The sequence below is a fragment of the Choloepus didactylus genome, chromosome X (assembly GCF_015220235.1).
Source record: "Choloepus didactylus isolate mChoDid1 chromosome X, mChoDid1.pri, whole genome shotgun sequence".
Classification (NCBI taxonomy): Eukaryota; Metazoa; Chordata; class Mammalia; order Pilosa; family Megalonychidae; genus Choloepus; species Choloepus didactylus.
In genome coordinates, this window is record NC_051334.1 from 73,972,212 (window position 1) to 73,991,194 (window position 18,983).

The 18,983-nt window shown below is 40.9% G+C and overlaps 1 protein-coding gene across 9 annotated transcripts in view; it reads left to right on the plus strand.

Annotated features, from left to right (window-relative positions):
- DLG3 (discs large MAGUK scaffold protein 3) overlaps positions 1 to 18,983 on the plus strand; it is a 50,744-nt gene that overhangs the window by 16,582 nt on the left and 15,179 nt on the right. For all 9 annotated transcript variants that reach the window (XM_037821455.1, XM_037821454.1, XM_037821450.1 and 6 more), the window contains one exon: positions 12,700 to 12,814. In XM_037821455.1, the coding sequence (XP_037677383.1) occupies positions 12,700 to 12,814 (115 nt within the window). The remainder of the gene's footprint in view (positions 1 to 12,699; positions 12,815 to 18,983) is intronic.

Sequence of the window (18,983 nt, forward strand, 5' to 3'; positions counted from 1 at the left end):
GCTGAATGATCTGGTACCAGTCAACTTCTTTGGACCTTAATCTTCTGATCTGTGAAGTGAGCAAACTGTGCAAAATGATCTCTAATGTTTCTTCTAACTCAAATTCTGTGTTGCATAAGCATGAGTGAGTTGTGAATTCAATTCACAAGTTCCTCTTTTGAATCTAGACTCTAATTAAATCACACAGTCTTGGGCTAATTGCAGTCTTGCTTTAATAAGGTCTTATCTTCCCCTCTTCTTTCCTTTCAGCCTCTTGAAATGGACCTTTGTTGGCTTTTCACTAAATTTAGATATCTTAAAAAAACAAAGGTTCTAGGGATTTTGGGATTTTTCTACTTGATGAAATTACATGATGTAAGACTTGAATAGACCAAAGAAAATTTAACAGATTTTTTACAAATATGTACATTAGGGACCTGGGTACACATCCTTTAGATTTTCAAGGAGAAAGAGAATTTTGCAAATCTTAGGTTAAATTCCAGAATACGTTATTAAGAGGTGTTTTGTAAACACTTGGGAAAAGAAGTGGTGAGCAGTAGGAACCAGTGTTGGTTCACGAAGATCAAACATGTCAGACTGACCTAATTTTCTTGATGGACAGGGTGACTGGACTGGTAGATTTGGACTATTTAAAGATTTCAGTGAGGCATTGATGAGGCTTCTTTGGTCCACTTTTGGATAGGATGGTTGGGTGAGAATAACTTTAAGTGGATTTGTCTGGAATTGGTTGAATGTTCTGTCCCGAAGGAAAGTGATTAATGAGCCACAGGTAGGGTGGATGGGAGTTTCTAGTATGTGGGAGTTCTGGCTTTGTTCTTGGGTCTGTCCTATTCAGCCCGTCTCCTCCATCCCAATTATATTTATTTTTTTCTTGGCTATAAAAGAATTAAATTTGTAGAAAATTGGAAAATACCAAAAAATACGAAGTGAAGGAAATGAAAATCACCTGTAATGCCACCTCCAGTGATAACCTCTATTTTATGACTTCTAAACTTTTACATATTTATATTTTATATATCATAATACATATGAGTCTCTTTCAAGAATGAGATCATAGTATTTAAACAATTTTATATCCTTTCTCTTAAGATTATGTCTTGAATATTTTCTAGGTCATTATATATTCTTTGAAAAAATGGTTTTTAATAGCTAAATAACATTTCATCATGTGTGCCATAATTTGTTTACCTGTTGCCTTCTTGGTAAGCATTTAGGTGGTTTCCAGTTTTTTTATCTTATAAATAATACTTTGATGGATATCCTTGTTCAAAAGTTTTAGCAAATCTATGATTACTTCCTCAGGACAAATTCCTTGAAGGGAAATTATTGGGTCAAAGGGTACAAACACGTTTGGTTCTTTTGATACGTATTTCTGTATTGGCCTCCAACACCACTGACATGTAAGAGTGTCTATTTCAAGACCCTCACTAACATGGAGTTATTATTTTTAAAAAATCTCCACACACTTGATAGGTAAAAATGTTATTTTTAATTTGTATTTCTTTTGTTAATACTAGGATTGAATGATTTTTTGCTTGTGTTTATTGATCATTCTTTCTGTGTGGATCGCCTGTTCATACCCTTTCTCCATTTCTGAATTGGGGTGTGTTCATCAGTTCTTACTGATTTGTAAAAGCTTTAATATATTTATATTAATGAATTTTAATTCTTTGTCATATAGTTTGCTTTTCCACTTTATTTTATTTTGAAGTGCAGATGATTTGTTTTTATGTATTCATATCTGTCAGTCTTTTCTTTTGTGTATTTTGCCTCTGCCTGTATCTTTGGAAGGGCCTTCCCTTCCCTGAGAGCAAATAAATGCCCACCTGTGTTTTCTTCTAGTTATTTAATGTTTTCATTTTTACATTTAAGGCTTTAACCAGCCTGGAGTTTATTTATGATGTAAGGTAGGGTCCTATTTTAATTTATGCTCCAAATATTTGATGAATTAACCTCAGTACCATTTATTGAGTAATCCATCATTTTCCTGCTGTTTTTTAACTTTTAATCTTGAAATTATTTCATATTTACAGGACAGTTGCAAAAATAATACAAACCCCATGCACAGAACTCCAATATACTTCCCCCCAGATACCCAGATCCATCAGCTTTTAATGTTTTGCTATATTTGCCATATCATTCTTGTCTGTTTCTTTCTCTCATACATAGCCTTGCTGTTTTGAACTGCCATCTTAATTATGAATAAAATTCTTTTACACACGTACACAACATTTGAATTGGGGGTTTCTTATGCTGTTCTGTGATCAGTTTGTCTATTCCTGCATCAGATGGCACTGTTAATTGTAGCTTTGTAAAACATTTTAATATCTTGTAGTGCAAGGGCCCCACTCCCACCCCCAATCCCAATCCCCACGCCGGTTCTTGAAGGGCCAACCAGTAATATTTTACTCTGGAATTATCAGTTACTGAAAAATGACCACAGGCGGTTTGACAAATATAAACCAGCGGCATCTTTCTTTAGGTCAGATTTTCTGGGTTCCTTCCACAGAAACTTTGCCTAAAAGAACACTTGAATCTAGACTCTTTTTCATCTGGTAAAACACAGAAATCAGTTACATTAACTCAAGTTAGCAAGCTTAACTATAAGATGTGTGTTTCCAACCTCTTACCCAGGTCTCAGACCTAAGCCAGTGTTAAGACCCAGGGCCTCTGGTGTAAGAGACAGGCCAGGTCCCTTTGAAGAGGCTCCTGCAGCTCCTCCCCCCATCCTTCCTCAGATCTACAGCCACTTAGCAAGGTGACTGTGCATTGGGCAGGGGCAGATCCAGGGGATCTGAGGCTGATAGAATTTAAGGGTCCATCTTTTAGGAAAGAAACCACAAAATTATGAATAAAAAAATTGTGCAGAAAGTAAATAATTAACTTAGGGAAAAAAAGATGATATGTGTTTCAGTCACTATGTTGCAACATCTTTTTTTTTCTTTTTTTACTTTTTTACTATTCTTTTTTCTTTTTTTTATTGTGAACTTTAACATATATACATAACAGTGATAACTTTCAATGTGCGATTTCACAGGTAGGTAGAGAGCAAATCTCAAGGAATGTCATGGGTCACAGTTCCACAACTTCAGCCATTTCCATTATTATAAAATAAAACATTCATCTCTTGAATATCTCTGTTAAATGGAAAAAAGATTGTTGTGAACAAGAGCACCCACCACCTTGAGAGCAGGGAAAGGTATAATTCTTTGTTCTCGTGTTTTCTGGACAAGGTGTTTTTGTCTTGGGGTGGTTCTTACATATACTTTGGTTTATGGGTTAAAGGAGCCAAAGGCTTTTTGTTAATCTGGCATTTGAATATTATGAAATTCCCCTGAAATAGCAAAAAGGTCCTATTTGAAGCTTTTACCCTGATCTGCTTGGGTGATCCGGAATAGGAGAGAAGGACTAATGGCAAGATCTTATGAATGCTTTTTCTAAGCTTGATGTGAGATCAAGGTGTTTTTCATTGTTCTCATTTCAGACCAGGTGCCTGAATGTAATGAAACCTTTTTATGGTATAGCACTTTCATCCAGTAGTTATCCCTACATCCTCACTAAGGTCTTTGGGGGACAAAAACATCCTGCCAATGGGGATAAACTGGAATATTTTATGGAGTGCTGATCTGGCATGCCTTGTTTTATGTTCCACTGCCAGTATCCTTCAGGTTGCTCTCCCAAACCCTGGCTATGTTTTATGTATGGCTGAGGAAGCACACTGGGACAGTGCAAGGAACAGAACAGTGATACCCAGGTTTCTGTTTTGGGTTAGTCAAAGTTCCAAGCCCATAGTTCTAAAAGTAGAGTGGAAATTATTTCCCCCCAAGCAATACTTGCCCATACTGAGGCCTGTTTGCCACTTTTCTGCCCTCTCACATAGCCTTAAGACATTTTCTTTGCAATTTCTGCCCATCGATTTGGCATTTTTTGACCCAAGGAGCTTAGTGTTATTTGCAAATGTAAAGATCTCCCTCTTCTAGATTGTATTAAAAAATTAAATTAGAGCAGTTCCAGATTTGATTCCTTAATGGACTTCACTGATTTAGCCATAACATCAAATTAGAAGGGGCCTTGGAAACTGTCTAGTCTTAGAGGTGTTGGATTCTTTAAATAGTGGGCCCCATAATTAGAAACTAACCCAAGTAATAGGTTTCGTAATTATTTTATAGAGATAAATTTGTGATTCCTAGAAATATTGTGATATTCAGAAATTCATATGCTTTTCTCCAGAATAACAGGTATCTTCTTGATGGACTTATTTTACTTTCAGCTCAGTCCATTTCTATTGAAAACATGAGCCATAGTGTTAGGACAGATTATTGTAGTTCAGACATATCATGAGGATTTGCACTCCAAAAGTACTATAGAAACCTAAAATATAACTCACGCTCATCAAATTCTATGACTCTCTTCTGAGGTTGTAACTTCATTTCCGCCATAGTTCTGTAATTTGTCACAATTGGCGGTTCCTTTGAGCTCAGGGCAGTTCAACAGTGGTAAATGAGGGCTGCATGAGTCTGAGATTTGAACACCTGCACTTCCATAAGAACGAATGAGCTTTTTAGGTACTGGTTGACTTCTTGCAAGTTTATGGCCAACTAAAACGAGCTGTTATTCAGCCATGTCTTCCCAACTCAGTACTTGTGTGGGGACTCGAGGTCAGCAAGTTACATTTCTCTTTCTTATTTTTATCTGCGTCTCCCCATTGTTTCTACCTGTCACAACTTCTGTGTGTCTGAGGTCTGTCATCCAGTGGTCTCCCCAGCTTTGTCATTTTCAAATTTGATAGGTATGGCTTTTATTTTAGTTTGTAGTTCTTCCCTTTTATATCTTCATTGAAATCATTGGTAGGCTATACCGCATCCAGAATAAGTGCCCTTTGTTGTTACCCTTTGTTTTCTGTCTCTGCAACATTTTCCTATCCATAATCAAATAGGACCAAATACATTTCCTGTAGGTTGAGACCCTGGGCACCTTTCAGCTTTTCTAGGTTAATGACAGATGTCATTTTTTATTCTCAGCAGAAAATCGGTCATTAAGAAGGTAGATGGATTTGAGAGCAAAGTCATAGAGGGAAGATGGATTCGGAGGCTTGGGTGTGTGTCCAGTTTGTATTAGTGAATATTGCAATTTCAGTCTCCTTTGATGCTTTATTAGCTTACTAACTATATCTCAAAACCTCTGACATGTCAGCATTTTGCAGAAGCGGTTTGTGGTTTTTTGGTCAGTTTTTAGCACTTTGGGGGTGGATAGAAGGAGAATTACATGGTCCAGGTTTGTCCTGTCAGATAACTATATTCAGCACATTCAGTAGAAGTTTGAATCAACAACGGTGCAGATCTCCATGCTAAACTCTGGGAATGAAACAAAAGCAACATTAAGGAGCTTATAGTTTAGTAAAGGAAATGACATCATCACAAATTCTGGACACTAAGGGGAAAGGAGTTTTGAGGGGGAAGGTGTCTGGAAACCATGTTAGATGAAAAACGGTTGAAGGAAGTAACAGTATTTAGCCTGGAGAAGAGAGAACTTATTTTGAGGACACGATGGCCATTCTCGATTATCGCCAATATCGTCCTATGCTTTCCTGGTCTCCCAGGCAACAAACTCAGAAGTTGCCTTTGATCCTCTCCCATCCTACATCCAAACAGATGTCAAATTTTGTCTTTTCTAGCTACAACGTATTTCTTGATTCTTGTCCTATCTTTCTGTTCTCATTGTCCCCATACTATGTCAGACCTTTGAAGTTATTGTCTGTATGAGCACTGTACTGGTCTCTCTTATCTCTCCCTCTGACCTCCATTCTTCTGAACACTCCCAGAATAATCTTCCCCCAAATCTTGTTCTAATTGTATCACTTTTCTATTTAGACCTCCCATAGCCTAGGAAGAAGAGTCCTATATCAAGCTTTTATAATCTGGCCCCAACCTGACATCACATCCTCTTCCCCTCTTTACATTCTACTTTGTACTCATTCTTTTCAATTCATTCTGTTCAGCAGTCTTGGAACCTGCAGCAGACTTTCCCAGCTTTTCAACCTTCTTTAAACTGTTCCTTCATACTATTAGGAAAAAGAGAATCCAACTTTTTTTATGCTATGTTAGACACCAAAATTAGGACCAGCTAGTGGAAGAGATGGCCCTCAACCCAAGAACTTTCTCTTCAGTTGTATTGTCTAATAAATAAGAATTAGAGATCTTTCCAGTGTTGGACATGTTTGAGGAGAAGCTAGAGGACTAGCTGGTTTGGATTGGCCTTCAAAATAGGGGCTACTTATACCAGGGGCTATAGGGGATACACAAAGGAAATAGAAAGCGTGATCCTTGTCAAGAAACTTAAATCTAGATGTGAGACACCATACAATTTCCCCACAGTAGCCAGGGATAAACACAACACACACACACACACACACACACACACACCCCTGATCACGCTGTTAATTTACTTAAAAACTATCAGTGGCTTCTTCCCATTATTCTTAAGAAAAAGGCAAACATCCTTATCATAGTCTATAAGGCTTCGTATGATCTGACCCCTGCCTACTTCCCTAGTCTGATCTCCTGCTACTATCCCCCTACTTCCCTGTGCTCCAGATGTTTTGTACCCTCACATATACTGTTCTTCTGTCTGGGATGTTTTCTTCACACCAGGCTTTTTTCATAGCAGTGATCATAATTGTAATTAAAATAGTTATTTGTTTCATGATTGTAATTTCTAGGGACTGTTTTGATTACCATTTCATCCCCAGCAGCTAGCACAGTGCCTGGCACAATTTAATACATATTTGAATAAATAAGATGAAACTTCTGGGATGAAGCAAGAAAGGTGGTAAAGGGCCTGATGGATGTTCAGCTCAGGCAGTAGAGAAGATTCTAGATTCTGTGTAATGAGTGTTGGGATAGATAGGTTGGGAGTGATGGGAGGATGGCTGTAGTAGTCCTTGAAAGTCTAGTTGAGATATTAAAGTATAATTCTTTAGTCTAGTTATTGTTGAGTTATTATAGATACTTGGAGAGGGGGGTTGTTACATGTTGAAGTTTTGTGTTTTTTTTAGAGCAGTTGTAGGTTTACAGTAAAATCATGCAGAAAGTATAGAGTTTCCATATACCGCCTCACACACAGTTTTCTTCATTAACATTTTGCGTTAGTGTGGTACTTTGGTTACAATCTATGAAACAATATTATTATAATTATTTTATTAACTTTAGCTCACCGTTTACATTAGGTTCATTCTATGTTGTACAGTTCTATGTTTTGTGTGTGTGGTAACTTATATACAGCCTACAGTTTCCCTTTTTATCTCTTTTCAAATATACAATTCAGTGGTGTTAATTACATTCACAAAGTTGCGCCTCCGTCCCCATCGTCCATTGCCAAAACATTTTCATCACCCCAAACAGAAACTCGATACCAATTAAACATTAACTCCTCATTTTCCTCCTCCACCTGGCCCCTGGTAACCTGTATACTAGTTTCTGATTTTATGAATTTGCGTATTCTGCTTATTTCATATCAGTGAGATCATACAGTATTTGTCCTTTTGTGTCTGGCTTATTTCACGCATCATGATGTCTTCAAGGCTCATCCATGTTGTCGCATGAATCAGAACTCCATTCCTTTTTAATGTTGAATAATATTCCATTGTGTGTATACCCCCCATATTTTGTTTATCCTTTCATGTGTTGATGGGCACTTGGGTTGCTCCTATCGTTTGGTAATTGTGAATGATACCGCTATGGACATTGGCATGCAAATATCTGTTTGAGTCATTGCTTTCAATTTTTTGATTATAAATTAGAAGTGGGATTGCCTGGTCATATGGTAATTCTATACTTAACTTTCTGAGGAATTGCCAAACTGTTTTCCAGAGTGGCTGCACCATTTTAGATTCCCATCAACTGTGGGGGGGTGTTCTTATTTCTCCACATCCTCTCCAATACTTATTTTCCATTTTTTAAATAGTAGCCATTCTAGTAGCCAAAGGGTCTGAAATGGTATCTCATTGTTTTGGATTACATTTCCCTTATGGTTAAGGACGTTGAGCATCTTTTCATGAATGTATTGGCCATTTTAGAAGGTTTTTCAAGTAAGAATCTAAACTGGATTAGAATTTGGAGAGCCTGGGGGCAGAAGACTAGTTAGGACTACATAGCACACAATGTGGACCTAACTAAGATAAGTGGTAGTGAGGAGAGACATAAAATAGACAAGAGAAAATTAAGAGGCAAAATCAACAGAAAGGCAATGACAGGGAAAGTTAGGAGGCACTGAGGAGGTATATAGGAAGAACCATCAGCAACACCTGATGAAACACTGGTTGTGAGCTGGGAAAAGGGGGTGTTCTTTTCAATAACAGGGAGATTTGGTACCAGGGAAGAAAGGCTTGGCTTTCAAGTATAGGAGCAGGCAAAGTGGTCAGGTCTATAGGTAGATGCTTCTAGATGTACATAGTGTCATATAGGTGGCAGCAGAAAGAGTGAGTAAACAGCCTAAAGGAAAGAGGGTAGAGAAAGAAGACCTGTGGGCTGAGGACTAGGCCCCAAAACACGACCAAAAACTCTGCCCATCAGAACAGCCTTTTCTATTATTATGCAGAGGGACATTTTAACTCCTCTTTGTCCATTCTGGAATAAAATCTTGGCTTTACTTTTGCATAACCAAAAGGCTCATTAAAGTGTTTTTCCCCATACAAAAGATCAATCTGCCCTCAAACGTAAATTCTGCCTCCACTTGTTCAGAAACCAAAAAGTTGCCAGAATGTAATACATAGGCGTTTTCCCCCACTTCTGATCATAAAGGTTTCAGAAGGTTGGGGTTCAATTTGGTAGTGTCAATCAGAAATTTAAAGGTGCATGTAATTTGACCCAGTAGTTTTCACTTCTAGATATCTATGCTATAGACATGCTTATGCAAATAAACAATTTCAATCTGGATCCATAGGAAAATAATAAATGTTGGTCTGCCGGTAACATGGGATACTCTACAGCTGTTAAAAAGAATGAGGTCGATCTCTGTGTACTGACATGGAAGGGTGAAAAAAAATGTTGAACAATATAATGTGATTCTATTTTTAGAAAAATATATGCATGTGAATCTATGTGCGAGTGTACCCATGTAAACAATATACACATGGAAGTGAGTCTGGAAGGATACATACTAAAAATATTATCAGTGATTACTTCAGAGTAGTGGGACTGGGAAACTTGATACAGAAATGTCTAAAGCAAGAAGTTAAATTTTTTAAAACTGTGTGTTACTTTTGTAATTTGAAAAAAGTAAACTCATCAGCTTTCTTTGCAGACACACTGGACAGTGGCTTCTTTAGCACTTTCCTTTCCTGTGGGATTTGCAACTGTATTGCCAAAGTTTTATCTTTGAGAACTTTCCAACCCTCTGGCCCAGCTTTCCTTTTGAGACATACTAACTGCAGAATCCTTACCTTATCTTTTCTCTAAATGGAAAACAAAACAACAAAACCCAATTCTGTAAGTTGAGACTAGCAATTTCAAATTTCATTGGGCATCAGAAGCATCTTGGGTGCTTCTTAAAATGCAGATTCCCAGGCCCCATCCAGCCGTAGGTTCTGATTCAGTGTGTCTGGGGTGGCGACCGGGAATCCTGATCTTTTAGACGCACCCCAGGTGGTCAGTGACCTGGTACTGACATCAGATTGTGCACCCCCACCCCCTAGTCTGTCTGTCTGTCTCGCTCTCTCTCTGTGATTAGCAATTGGCGAAAGGGAATGAAGAAGCAAAGGGTGATGCACTGTGACTATCTCTGTGGGTCACAAATGGTTGGGTTCATCTGAATGGGAAAAGATGAATAAAGCACAATTTAATAGATTTGTAATTTTGGTACTAAGTGCGGGTTTTTTTGTTTTTTTGTTTGTTTGTTTGTAAGTAGCTGGTTCGAGGGTTGATCAGGTGGGCGTTCTAGTCAGTGACATCCCCCTAGGGGCCGCCCTGAAGCGATGGCTACATGAGTTATTAGTGGAAAGGGGAGGAAGGACCTTGGCGAGTCAGGAAGTCTTAGAATTCAGATGCTTTTTAAAGGGAAGCTTCTGTCCTGATAAAATGATACCTCTAACCGTGAGATGAGGTACTTATCTATCTTAAGTCTCTTTAAAGAGTTTTTCATCTGTTCAATGATTTTTGTCTTTGTTACACACACAGTCTGTTAACCAGATGCCAGCCGTGGGTTATTAACATCTCAAGAGGGTGGTTAAAGAAGCCTTAACCCCATTCGCTCCCAGCAATTAACCTTGGGAACAAAAGTAAATGGAATGCTTCTTAACTACCTTTCCAAGGCCTCAGTGATGCTGACAGCCATCACTTAAGTAAGCCATTAGGTTTATTAGTTTGAGAACAGAAGCCTCGACTTGGGCAGTTTTCTAAATTGCTCTTCATTTCCTCAACAATCATTTATTCAGAAGCTACTCTGTGCCTACTGGACATTTAGGTAGCACTACAAATAGAAGCCAGAGACTGAGCCGCTGGAACTCTAGGGGGATCATTGAATGGAAAAAAAAATAAAAACAAATTATTAAAACAAAAACCCACACAATTTAATGGACTTGAAAGCTTAGTGGCACATGTACAACAAACAGCGGATTCCTTAAAGCAATAGCTTTGTTCTTTGTGTAGTCTATTTTAGGTGGGCCCTCTGGTCCAGAATTATCAACCTTGGATTAGGAGCTTTGAGGAAATGGTGGTTTGGTGGTTGTTTTTATAAAGGACTTTTTTTTTTTTTTTTTTTAAGAAATGGAGTTACTAAGCAACTGCCATGACCTGCTGCTGAGTTGGAGTTCAGTGGGCAAGTCGATTCCAAAGAAGGGAATATATAAACAAGTTGCGAGAGGGGAAAAAGGCTTAGGGATAGATTGGATGTGAGTTTTTTTTTTCTGGGTGCAACGCATATTTCTGCCTCTTACTTATCTTCCCCAAGAGAGGGCTGCCTGTTAAATCTCTTTGCCTCACATGGTTCTCTTCTCCTTGGTTCTCCACTTAGTCAGCTGGGAGGAGGACTAGAGAGGAGTGAACCAGAAAAGTTCCCCGGCCTGAGGTTGGGCCAGTGCCCAGGCCATCTCGAGAGGTGAACTGTTCTGCCTCTGTGACAAATTGGCCACCACCTTTAGATTTTTGGATACCTCATTGATATTGATGGGTTGCCTTGTAACCATCAGAACAGGGACATTGTCCAGCTGTTGGGTGTCTTTCTTCTACAACATTTAATGGGTGAGTCAGTGATTTAACTGCTTCCTCCTGGATTTTGGGTATGGGAGTAGGTAATGAGGACAAATCACCATAACCCCAGAGTGTGATGAATGAAAGAGCCTATGAATTTAACCAGTTGGTACTTTGATAACACAGTGAACAAAAGGAAACTTTGTTGAGAAGAAGATATTTGTATGAGTTAGAACTTCTATTCCCTCCCCTTTGGGCTTTTAGCGTTTACCTTTATACTCAGCTGAAGGTCAGGTTGCTTTGTTGAGGGATGGGGAGTGTCAGGTGTTGGAACAGGTGTTCTGTTTTCTGCCTGTAGAGTCATACAGACTAGGGTGGGATGCTTCTTGCCAGCCCTCTATGGTGCCTGAAAATGCTTTTGTGGAAATTTTCCCTGGAAATGTGTGTGTTTTTGAAAGCAGTTGTCCTGTTGTCATGACTTCCTTTAAAATCAGCTTTTTAAAGTGAAGTATTCCTATTTTCTACCATTTCCACACCCTGTGGCATAGATGTACCGCATTTTATTGGCAATACCTGAAAAATGGTGTGTAATTGTGTGTGTATGTTAAATGTGAATATTGTATTTTAAATGTACTGGGAGCCTATCACAACAAAGCAGCCCTATAAAAAGGCTTTCATAATAACTATACATCTGTAGTTAATTTCCCAACATCAGGTTTTCTTAAATTGGGTGTAAACCCACTGTTATATTCCAGGACCACCAGGGGATTTCAGACTGTCATCATGTTCTCAATGGAATAAAAAGCAGGGCCTGGACTTCTGACCCCACTAGCTGGATGATTTCAGAGGAGAGGGGCATCAGCATATTTCTGGATTTGGGGAAATTTGTACTGCTTAATTGTTATTGAAGCCAAGGTGGCTCTTTGCTACAAGGGAGATAATACAGGAGGGCTATATGATCACCTCATATGATTGTGTGGTATTTGCTTGTTCTTTACCTTTGTAAAAGGTTCCAGTCTCTCCTCTCAAAAACAAAAGTCATCCAGAAAAAATTTTTTTCCAAGCCTAGGCATAATATAATAGCCTCAGGTCCTTTCCGGCCCCTCCACCCTGTGCATTAGGGCCATCTGTTCTTTGAAATCCGCTTTTTGGGAAAGTCTCCTTTCCCATCTGCTGTCCTTGGGCCTTAGTGCCTGCTGTAAAGATTTCTAAAGGCTGACCTGGAACCTCTTTCCAGTTGTTATTTTTCGAAGGATCAGTGCGATTTCAAGGAAGATAAAAAACTTTTTACTGTTTGACATTTCCAAATGTTACTCCTTTTTCAGGTACTTTCCTTCTATTAGACTGGAGGTGGAGAGAAGTCTTGTTCTGGGTTTGGCGGAGGGACTCTGCCTAACAAAGCAATGGCTGGGCTGGCTCTGGCTGCTTTGAAACCAAGTGTCTTCCTGGCTTTTCAGCTCCTGGCATGTAGGCTTGGGTTAATTCTTTCCCTTCCTCTCCCTTATCTCCCTGACAGAGTACAGTCGCTTTGAATCGAAGATACATGACTTGCGAGAACAAATGATGAACAGCAGTATGAGCTCTGGGTCTGGGTCCCTTCGAACAAGCGAGAAGAGGTCTTTGTATGTCAGGTAAGTCACACTTTTGAGCACCAGGCCTTGTGCTGGTCGAGGGAAGCTCCGTGCCAACCCAGCCCTTCTTGTTTATCTAGTGGGGTAGGGAGTATGTCCTCCCAGTACTAAAATAACACTTCTCACTGTGTGCTCAGGTTGTGTATTTTATGGTCAGTATCTCCTCCCCTTTGTGAGCCAGCTTATTCCTTTTCGCTCATGAATGACTCAGTGCAGGAAAATTTCACTTCGCTCTAATTGTAAAATACTGTTGGGTGGTTGTTGCTAGTCAGCATTCACATAGCACTAGACTGTTCAAAGTACTTCGCTCACAATCTGGGATTCGAGGGGAAAACTTGGCACCCCTCCCCCTCCTTCCACATATGCATGAGAGTCATCGGGATTTGTATCTATCTGAGCATATCAACTAGCACTGTGTTCTGGTGCAGGGTGGCAAAACTTGTAACAGAGCAAAGAGCTGACAGGTTGTTGCATTCTGGCTTTTTGTTGTGCTTCCATCCCTCACCCCACCTCCCCACGCCCTGCACTCGTCTGCTATATCTGTGACTCATGGGACTGGATGGTGTTTCTGTATGTACCCTAGGAGGGAGTGGGTGGAGGGTTCAGATCTATAACATGGAGTGTATTTCCTGTTGCCACAGAAAGTGTATTCTGCGATATTGTCCAAGATTGTGCTTCTGACCCTTGAGGTATACTAAAATACTTTGTCAGGTTAAAGTGCAAACCTCCCTGGGAGTTGGGATGCTAAGTGAACACTGAGAACTCCTTGTAGAATTAGGGGTCATTTCCTTCTTCCTGCCCTGGCCTCATGGCAAAACTCCAACAGTCTTGCGTAAGTACATTGCACATATCTCTCCAGGGTTTTTATTCTTAGAGAAAGAGGCAGTGGGATTACTCCTTTGAGCCAGAAGCAGCTATGTGTGTGTTTAACGCTTAGGTGTGGGGTTGTATCACACTCAGGCTGAACTTTGGCAACCTTTTTCTCCTGTCCTCTGATACCTGCTGGGGGAGGTCGGGTTCCATTTGCTAGTTGCCTGGCAACAGGACAACAGCCCTGTCCTTGGGGTGTGAGATGACGTGAACCAATGTAAAATGCTAATTGCAGTTCTTTCCCTGGTGCTGGATTTTCTTTTTCCTCTTTCCGCAGTCCCTGGCCCTACTGCAGGGAGCCGAGGGAAGCTCATCTTTGAGCCTGAAGCCCACCAGAACCCTTCATGTTCTTTTCTAAAATGAACCCTCAACTCGACCCGTTATGTGTTGAGAGCAGTTTTCTTCACATTTGTTGGGCTCCTGCTGTGAAGGGAAGAGAATGTGGGGATGCTGCATTAGTCTTCCAGAAAACAAAATCCTGTTTTCTCTCACTAAGCCCCTGCTCTGTGTCTAGGGTCTACAGCCTAGACACTGGGGTGCTGATGGGGACAATCAGATGTGTGCTGTCTCCCCCCTGAAAAAGGGTAATACTCTGTGACTTGGTCAGGATTGTTCCGTTCCCGTGCTTCCAGCCCCCGCAGATGTGGCACTCCAGTGTGCGTGGGAAGCTGCTCTTTAGGCAAGACGGTTTCTTCAGAGAGCTTTATTTTTAGATTCCCCCTCTCCGCCTATCCTGTGCTCCAATTCTCCCTGCCTGTGCAGGGGGTGTGGGGGCATTGAGCTCCCTATCTGGAACACCCCTCTCTGGCCTGGGCAAGGGACACTGCAGCCTAACTTTGGGGAGAAAAGTGAAGACCACGACTCTGTTTCCGGTGAATCTCTTTATATAATCGGCCCTTAACCTTGACTAGCTAACGCCTGCATCCTCTGAGGAAAATAAATGTGGTTTAGAAGAGTTAATATTTGTGATCACTACCCTTCATTGGGGAAATAATGTTTTATGGCTAACGCAGTGAGCTGAGGTCCTTTGCTAAGCTGACCCTTTTGCTGGAGCCTGGCTTTGCTCCTGTTTTTGGCCTTTCGCTGGATACTGGTTCCTTTTCTTTAGCATAGAGACATTCTTGAAAAGGAAAAAAAACCTTCTTCTGATGTCAGTAGTCCCTTAAACTATTGTCTTGTCTTTCTGCTGCTGCTTGCTGCATTTGCCAAGTTATGTGCCAGGAAACACTAGTTCCTCAGGATGTTAATAGGTATTGTGTGAAAAATCAGTTCTGTGGTTCAGTAAGTTGGGCAAATACAGAATTAAACAGAGGAAAATAGGTTTCTTTACTGTGGAATTTTCCTTCTGATAGTGTGTTATTGATGTCCAGGAAGGGCCATATGAGGCAGGGTTTCCCCAAAAAATGTGAGCATGGGACCCTTATTTGGAGAAACCTCTCTTAATCTCTTCAGGAACTAATACACGGGCTTGGGAAATGTTGATGTTGCCTGTACTTGCTGCTGCTACAGCCTCAGATCATCTCACTTTCAGTAACCTGGAGGAGCAGAAGCCTGGAGCTCTGTCAGGAATTAGTAGTGACTTCTGAGTTGTCAAATTCAGTGACTGGTTCGCTGGTTCTCTGCCTTTGGTCTGACCCTTTCACCACATTTGTTTCCACAACTACCTGTTTTTTTCTTTAAAGGCTGTCTTCCTACCTCACTGACCATTCCTCAGTGTCATTCAGTAGCTTTTGCCCCCTAAATGGCAGTGCCGTTTATTTTCACAGCTTCAAATACTGGCATTGTATAGATGATATCCCTCATCTCTTTACTGAACTCCACACCCACATATCAACCACTTGCTGGACATGTGCCTAAAGCTGCCCTCCCAGTGCCTGAGACAAGCAGCATGTTCATAGCAGACTCCCCTCCCCCACCTTACTTCGCCTTGCTTTCCTTATCTAAGTTAATTGCATCACCCTGTCATGTGGAAAAGGGATTAGATTTGTTCTGTCACCAAAGACAGATTTTGGCTCAATGTAAGGAAGAAAGAGCTAATGATTAAAGCTGTCTGAAATGGGAATGGATTGCTTCCGGAGGTAGTAAATTTGATCTTTTGTCACTGGAGGTGTTACAGAAGAGGCTGGCCAACCATTTGCCTGGGTGTTGCAAAGGGGGTTGAAACTAATGCAACAGTCTGGACAGGTCATTACCCTGCTCAGAAACTTTCAATAGCTCCCAAGTGCTTTCAGGACAAAGCGGAACAAACATTTAGGGAACACCTACTATACATCAGGACCTTTGCTGTTCTCTTCAAATATCTTCTAAAATCTTTTTGCTAATGCTGCAAAAGAGACATTATTATTATTCCCATTTTGCGGAAGAGCAAACTGAGGCTCCAGTCATATAGCTAAAAAGTTCCCAAACTGGAGCTTGAACCTGGTTGTTCTGGCTATAAAGGTTGGTTCGTTCAGCATTTCCCAAACTTGCCGGTTGGGAATCATCTGTAGTGCTAGTAAAAATAGACTCCCAAGCTCCTCTTCCAGTGATTTGGGTTCACTAGTGCTGGGGAAATGTATGTTTTTAACAAGCAATTACAGTGCTTGAGAATGACTGCTGTTGTGTCACCATAGTCACTTTCTTGTGTGTCACTTGATCAACTTTCTTTACTCACACATACTTTAGCTCTCTGTGGCAGGCAGGAAAACACGGGGCTAAGAATTGGGGCATGGGGCTGGCGTACGTTCAAGGAAGCAGCAGATGTGGTTGCTGCCCTCCGGCAACTTGCCATCTACCCAGGGGATATGAGTAGCTTGGTGGTTAAAATGGAGTTCCCGTTTTCAGTTTGGGTTTTACCTTTCCTTCTTTTTGCTGTCATTTCTCCTTCAACATGTCTCTCCTCCCTTCCCCCCAACCCTGGGGGATCTGGCTCCCTCTGGTGTGCAAGAGTTGGCAAAGCTATTTGGAAGCAAATAACAGGGTGAAAACCTAGGGGGCTGCACCTCTCTCTACTAGCCATCAGGGAGATGGGGTTTGTGGAGCAGGAGGAAGAAGGAAAGATAATAGTAGTTGGAAAATGAAATGTGGTTTTAAAGTCACCAGTAACTTAATGGAGAGACCTTCCCCACCCTTAGCCATATTAGAATCATCTCTGAAATGCTATGGGCAGGATGAGTAGAGCCCCTCTTTATGCCCAGCCTAAGGCCTCTGATCTGCTGGTGAATTTGTCTTTATGCTGGAAAAGTCCACATAAAGCACCTCTCTTGAGCCTCATGCTCAGGGTTGGGGTTGTTAGGTGTCTAACTCAGGTTATTTGGATGTGAAGGCACAGGTTAGGTTAGAGTCCTATACTCATTTATTGAATGAATAAATAATTCATTTATTAATTTATTGAATGAATGAATGAATGAATGAATGAAAGACCTTGTCCTCCAGGGGTTGCCAAGAAGTTCTATAGTACAATTGTTGAAGTAGCTTTTCGAAGTCTGTTCAGGCTAGCCTGGCTGTATGTTTTGAGGCCACGGGACAGCATTCACGCATTTTCAAAGTCCTGACCTCCTGGCTGGTCATCTGCCATCCTAGTCTTCCTTCCCAGCCCAGGAAGGAAATCAGTTCAGGACATCTGTATAGTCTTGATTGAATAAACAATTTCAGAAATTATGGCTTGATCATCAAAGAAGGCTGGAGAACAAGCAGACATTTATTGTGTAACTACTATGTGCTTAGTCTGGGGTTGTTGTCCCGGGGAGCCTGTCTTGTTCATTAATGACTTTTGATAGTGGATTGAGATGCCAATGAAGAAGGCTTCACTTATCTGACAGAACTTGGGGATGATGATAATATGCATTTTAAATGACAACAATAATTTATGAAAGTGTTCAGGGCTACCAGCGGGTGTGGAAGAGTTTCCCACATCTCTGACATAAGTCCTGGACCTGTACTCATAACTCCCTCATCTGATCACTTAATCTGCAGGTATTGGGAAATCTGAACATTTACACATTGTGGGCGGGCTGATTGGTTCTTGAGTGCCTTTTTATCTTCGTAACTGCCCTCTAAGGCCTGAAACTATGTGGTAGACTAAGAAGAACAGTGCCTTTACCTGCTCTCCATGTACCCTTTTTCAAGCTGCACTAGATCCTTTTGTGGATGACCCATCCTGGGTCTACTTGAGTAGTCAGGTTTGGGCTTTTGGCTGCTCTTCTGAAGCTGCTGGAAATTTTAACTCTCTCACTAAGCCCAGGGACGAATAATAATATAGGATATAGATTCCTGTGCATGCTTTATGTGGACTGGGCAAGGAATGGGCAACTCAGTTTTCAAATAATATGTGTCTTCTCTCCAGTACTTTTGGGACAAAGAAGGAAAGTGATGCCTTAGACCCCTCCCTGTTGTGGGCAGTAAATAAAGTGGGAGAACACTGAGGGATAGTAACTGGGTGTTCTGTGGAACCCCCCAGCCCCTACCCTGTCAGCCTCATCTTGCCCTTCGTTCACGAGTATTCATAATCCTACACAAAGCATAAAACATGGTCTCAGTCCTCAAAGGGCTTCCACTGTAGCAATATAATATGGAAGATGAAAAAAAAAACTGTGCAAGAGTTAAATAGCAATAAATAGAAAATATAAAGAAAGGTCACTGCCAAATACATAGTATGAATTTAGAAGAAGGAAATTTGGAGTGGGCAGGAATCACAGAGAAGGGAGGGCCTTGGGCGGGCTTCTGAGTAGTTGCTTAGGGGAGGAGGGGACAGGCAGAGCTCTCCAGGTTAGACAAATGGCTTGAGCCACTGGTAGAGAGGTGGGGAAAATACTAGGTGAGTTCAGTGGAGGCAACCACTAGCCTTTAAGGTGCTAAAATTCTCTTGTTTACTTTGCGTTGAGAAACCTGCCTGACCAGTTCTTGGTAGTTACCATTTTCTTTGTATTTCTGTTCACAAAGACACCACAGTGGCTGTGCCAGATGCTTATGATTTCTCTGGTGTTTTTGGACCCAAACTTCACAGTTTAGTGCCTGAACTATAAGACTTTTGCCTGGTGATCTGTTTACTTTGAGCTGATTATATTCCCTGCTTTCCCATCAGGCAAGAGAGGTCACAGCTGCAAAGAACACTGGGAAAAGTTCCCCAGAAGCACATGCATTATCCCTGTGGGTGGGCACATGCCTCTCTTAGGGTATATTTTAAAGGTCACCACTTAAACAACGTGCCTTTCAAGACTTGGAAACACTTTCTCCTCAGGAAGACAGGCAGCAGTATTTAAAACTCGAGTGCTGAAGATTAGTTCTGGAACTCAAATCTGCAGACCCTGGGAAGTCTGCT